This window comes from Phaethon lepturus, unplaced genomic scaffold, assembly GCF_000687285.1.
Source record: "Phaethon lepturus isolate BGI_N335 unplaced genomic scaffold, ASM68728v1 scaffold27001, whole genome shotgun sequence".
Classification (NCBI taxonomy): Eukaryota; Metazoa; Chordata; class Aves; order Phaethontiformes; family Phaethontidae; genus Phaethon; species Phaethon lepturus.
The window spans coordinates 44,749-47,762 of record NW_010517418.1 but is presented as its reverse complement, the minus strand read 5'-3'; the positions used below and the strand labels follow the sequence as shown (position 1 = coordinate 47,762).

At 51.9% G+C, this 3,014-nt stretch overlaps 1 protein-coding gene across 1 annotated transcript in view; it reads left to right on the top strand.

Annotated features, from left to right (window-relative positions):
* Positions 1 to 675: 675 nt before the first annotated feature.
* Positions 676 to 3,014, top strand: part of MASP1 (mannan-binding lectin serine peptidase 1 (C4/C2 activating component of Ra-reactive factor)) — a gene marked incomplete at its 5' end in the record, with an annotated part of 23,458 nt that continues 21,119 nt past the window's right edge. The window contains one exon of the mRNA XM_010296400.1: positions 676 to 901. Coding sequence (XP_010294702.1) covers positions 676 to 901 — 226 coding nt within the window. The remainder of the gene's footprint in view (positions 902 to 3,014) is intronic.

Below are 3,014 nucleotides of genomic sequence, written 5' to 3'. Positions count from 1 at the left end.
GAGAGAGGAGAGGAGAGGAGAGGAGAGGAGAAACAGAAAATAGTGGAGAACAACATGCTGGTTGCATTGCTGGGGCCCCGGTCCATCCTTGCCCAGCTGCAAAGACGTGTGCTGTTTATTGAGAGTCAACAATCCCAGTTTGGCAGGATTAGGCTAAGCAGTAATAATAATAATGATACATAGCAATTATTGCCATGATGCTTTCATTAAGCCGATTTAGAAAGCATCATTATTTTATTAAGCATCTTTATGTTTATTCTTCCATTAAATGAAGATTTGCCCATCAGAGCCCCATTAGTTAAAGGACGCGTTGCCAGCGGCTGCTGCTCCCAGAAGCGCGAGAAACACCGAGCTCCTGACGGTGCCCGGAGCTGGCGGGGAGCTGTGGAGGTGCCTTTGCATCACACGTGGCACCTGTATCACCCACCTTTCAAAGGGGCTTTCTCCTCCTGGGAGCCACCTGCAGCTCCCACCCTCACCTCCACCTCCCACCCTCACCTCCACCTCCCCGCAGCTCGGCGGGGGGGTTGCTCATGGTGACATGGTGCTGCACCTCCTCTCCCAGCCGTTTTGAGTGTGTGACCTTACACGACCTACTGGGGAAAAGAGACCGAGCTCTCAACAGGTTTTGGCATTGCCAGAGTTTCATTTCATCTCCTCACATGTGTTTTCCAGGTACCCCCTGACCTGGTCCTTTTGTGCCTTGCTGCTCTGTGTGGTGGACGCCATCGAGCTGACGGACATGTTTGGGGAGATCCAGTCTCCCAACTTCCCCGATTCCTATCCCAGCGACTCAGAAGTGACATGGAACATCTCTGTGCCCGATGGGTTTAAAATCAAGCTGTACTTCATGCATTTTGACTTGGAGTCATCCTACCTCTGTGAATATGACTACGTGAAGGTGAGCCGTGGTATCACGGGGCAGATGGTGGGGTAGACAGCAGACCAGTTGAGAGAGGGTAGTGCTGGAAAAGCTAGGAATAAGCTGGTTTTCCCCATTTATTGGGCAGAGGAGTTGTCAGTCCAGTGGACAACAAGGAGAGCACAGGTAAGCTGACAACACCCATTGGACTAACAGTGAGTGGGACGGCAGATTCAGAGCTTACCCACAAAGGACCAGATTTCTGGAAGTATTTGGGCACCTAATTCTTATTGGACCCAATGAGATTTATACATCTACGAGCTGATGAAACCCCTGTGGCTAAAGCCCCAGCCTGTGCCACCCTGATGCCAGCCACGTGCAAGAAGACCACTGAGTTGGGCACCCTTTGCCAGGCCATGGCCGTGGGTGCACCTTGCAGCCAGCCTGTATCCCCGGCCGCAGCTTGCAGGCTCTTGGGACACCCTGTCCAGCCCCCAGGGAAACAAAAGGGAAAGGTTAGACCTGAGCTTCGGGCTGCAAGTTGGGGTCTGCAAGCAGAGCCTCGCACAAGCCACAGGGCACAGACCCAGCTCCCTTGGGTTCAATGCAAACCCCTTTCACAGCCGAGAGAGAAATTTCAGGGCTGCTGCTGGCAAATACCTGCAGCACAAACAAGCTATGGAGGTTCCCCGGGAGCTGCCATGGCCAAAACCACAAAAGATTTCAGTTTGCTTCCTTGCCGGCAGTAACCCACCAGAAAATGCAGTGGGCCATGGGCTGCAATGCCACGGGGCACCCTTGCCTCCTGCACCACAGCTGTCTCCAAGCAGGACTCTTCACACCCAGGACAACCTGGGTTCTCCGTATCTTTGAACTTGGTCGGGTTTGGTGCTTTCTAGCAGACCAGCAGTAGCAAGCAGGTGCTTTCTACGTTTGCCCTACCCCATCGCCCAGCACAAGCCTCGCCATGCCCTGCTGCATGGAGGCAGGTGGAGGTTGCACCCAGGTCCGGAACCGCAGAGCTCAGCCCTGCTGCTAGATGCCGTTATTTTGTGAAATTATTATTTTATTCTTGCCCTAAGAAAACGAAGCAAACATTTGTGTTTTCTTCCTGTAGGATCTGTTGTTCACCGCTTTAATTTCCCCCTTATGCTGGCAGTCATTCTGCTACTAACAGCTCTCATTGAGGTTTGATTAGTTCTTTCTGCTTCTCCTGGATCTTCTCCAAGCACAAGGGCCAGGGACATATATAGAGATATATTGCTTTAAAAACCCAATAAGCTCAAGGAGCGGATTTCTTGGAAACTTTCCCCATTCCAAGCCTTACCCCTCCTCCCGCCCTTCACCCCCTGCTCATTTTTCCTTTTTCATAAGGCTCCCTGTTATTTGGCCATGGTGCCAACTTGGCACCGGAGCTCTCCCTGCCGCTGGATTTCCATAAGAAGGTGGTATTTTTCACAGGGATTTAGATCTCAGCTGTATAAATTTGCTCAGGGCTGTAACTCAGCTTGCAGAGCCTCCACCACAGAATTACTTTTGAAAAGTGCTGAAAATGGATGGATTACGGGAGATCCGGCGGCTACTCCTACTGGGTAGGGGTGCAACCTTTATGCTGCTAAACCACCGGCTTAGAAAACGTTGAAGAGAGCAGCAAATGACTCCATGGCCATTTTCCTCCTTGGGTCTGTGTGTCCAACCTCTGTCTGCATCAGCGCAAGACGTAAAAACAGCGTCAGCCCGCTCTTTGACAGAGGCCAACAGCGCACGGCTATAGAATGCCATTATAGACCCCAGACGTATAGGTGCTTCTCTGTAGTACTCCGCCAGTGCCGGTGAAGATGCTCAGAAAGCCACAGGTGGTATCTGTGTGTTCGATGGCGCTCGATGGATTCCCCCTCCATGAACTTGTATGATTGCTTTCTGAACTCATGGGTGACTTTAATCTCTGCGGCATCCCGTGGCAGACAGTCGCACAGGTTAAATATACTATTATATGCCTGTGCGTGCGTGAAGAAACACCTTCTTCTTTGTTCTCACTGTGGGTCTGACCAGGGCTCTCCATCAGGGTCTTCATCATCTTCACTGCCATAAGAAGGAGGTCAAAATGGGGGCGGAGCGGGGGTTCGGCGGGGCGGGCACCCAGCTCAGGACA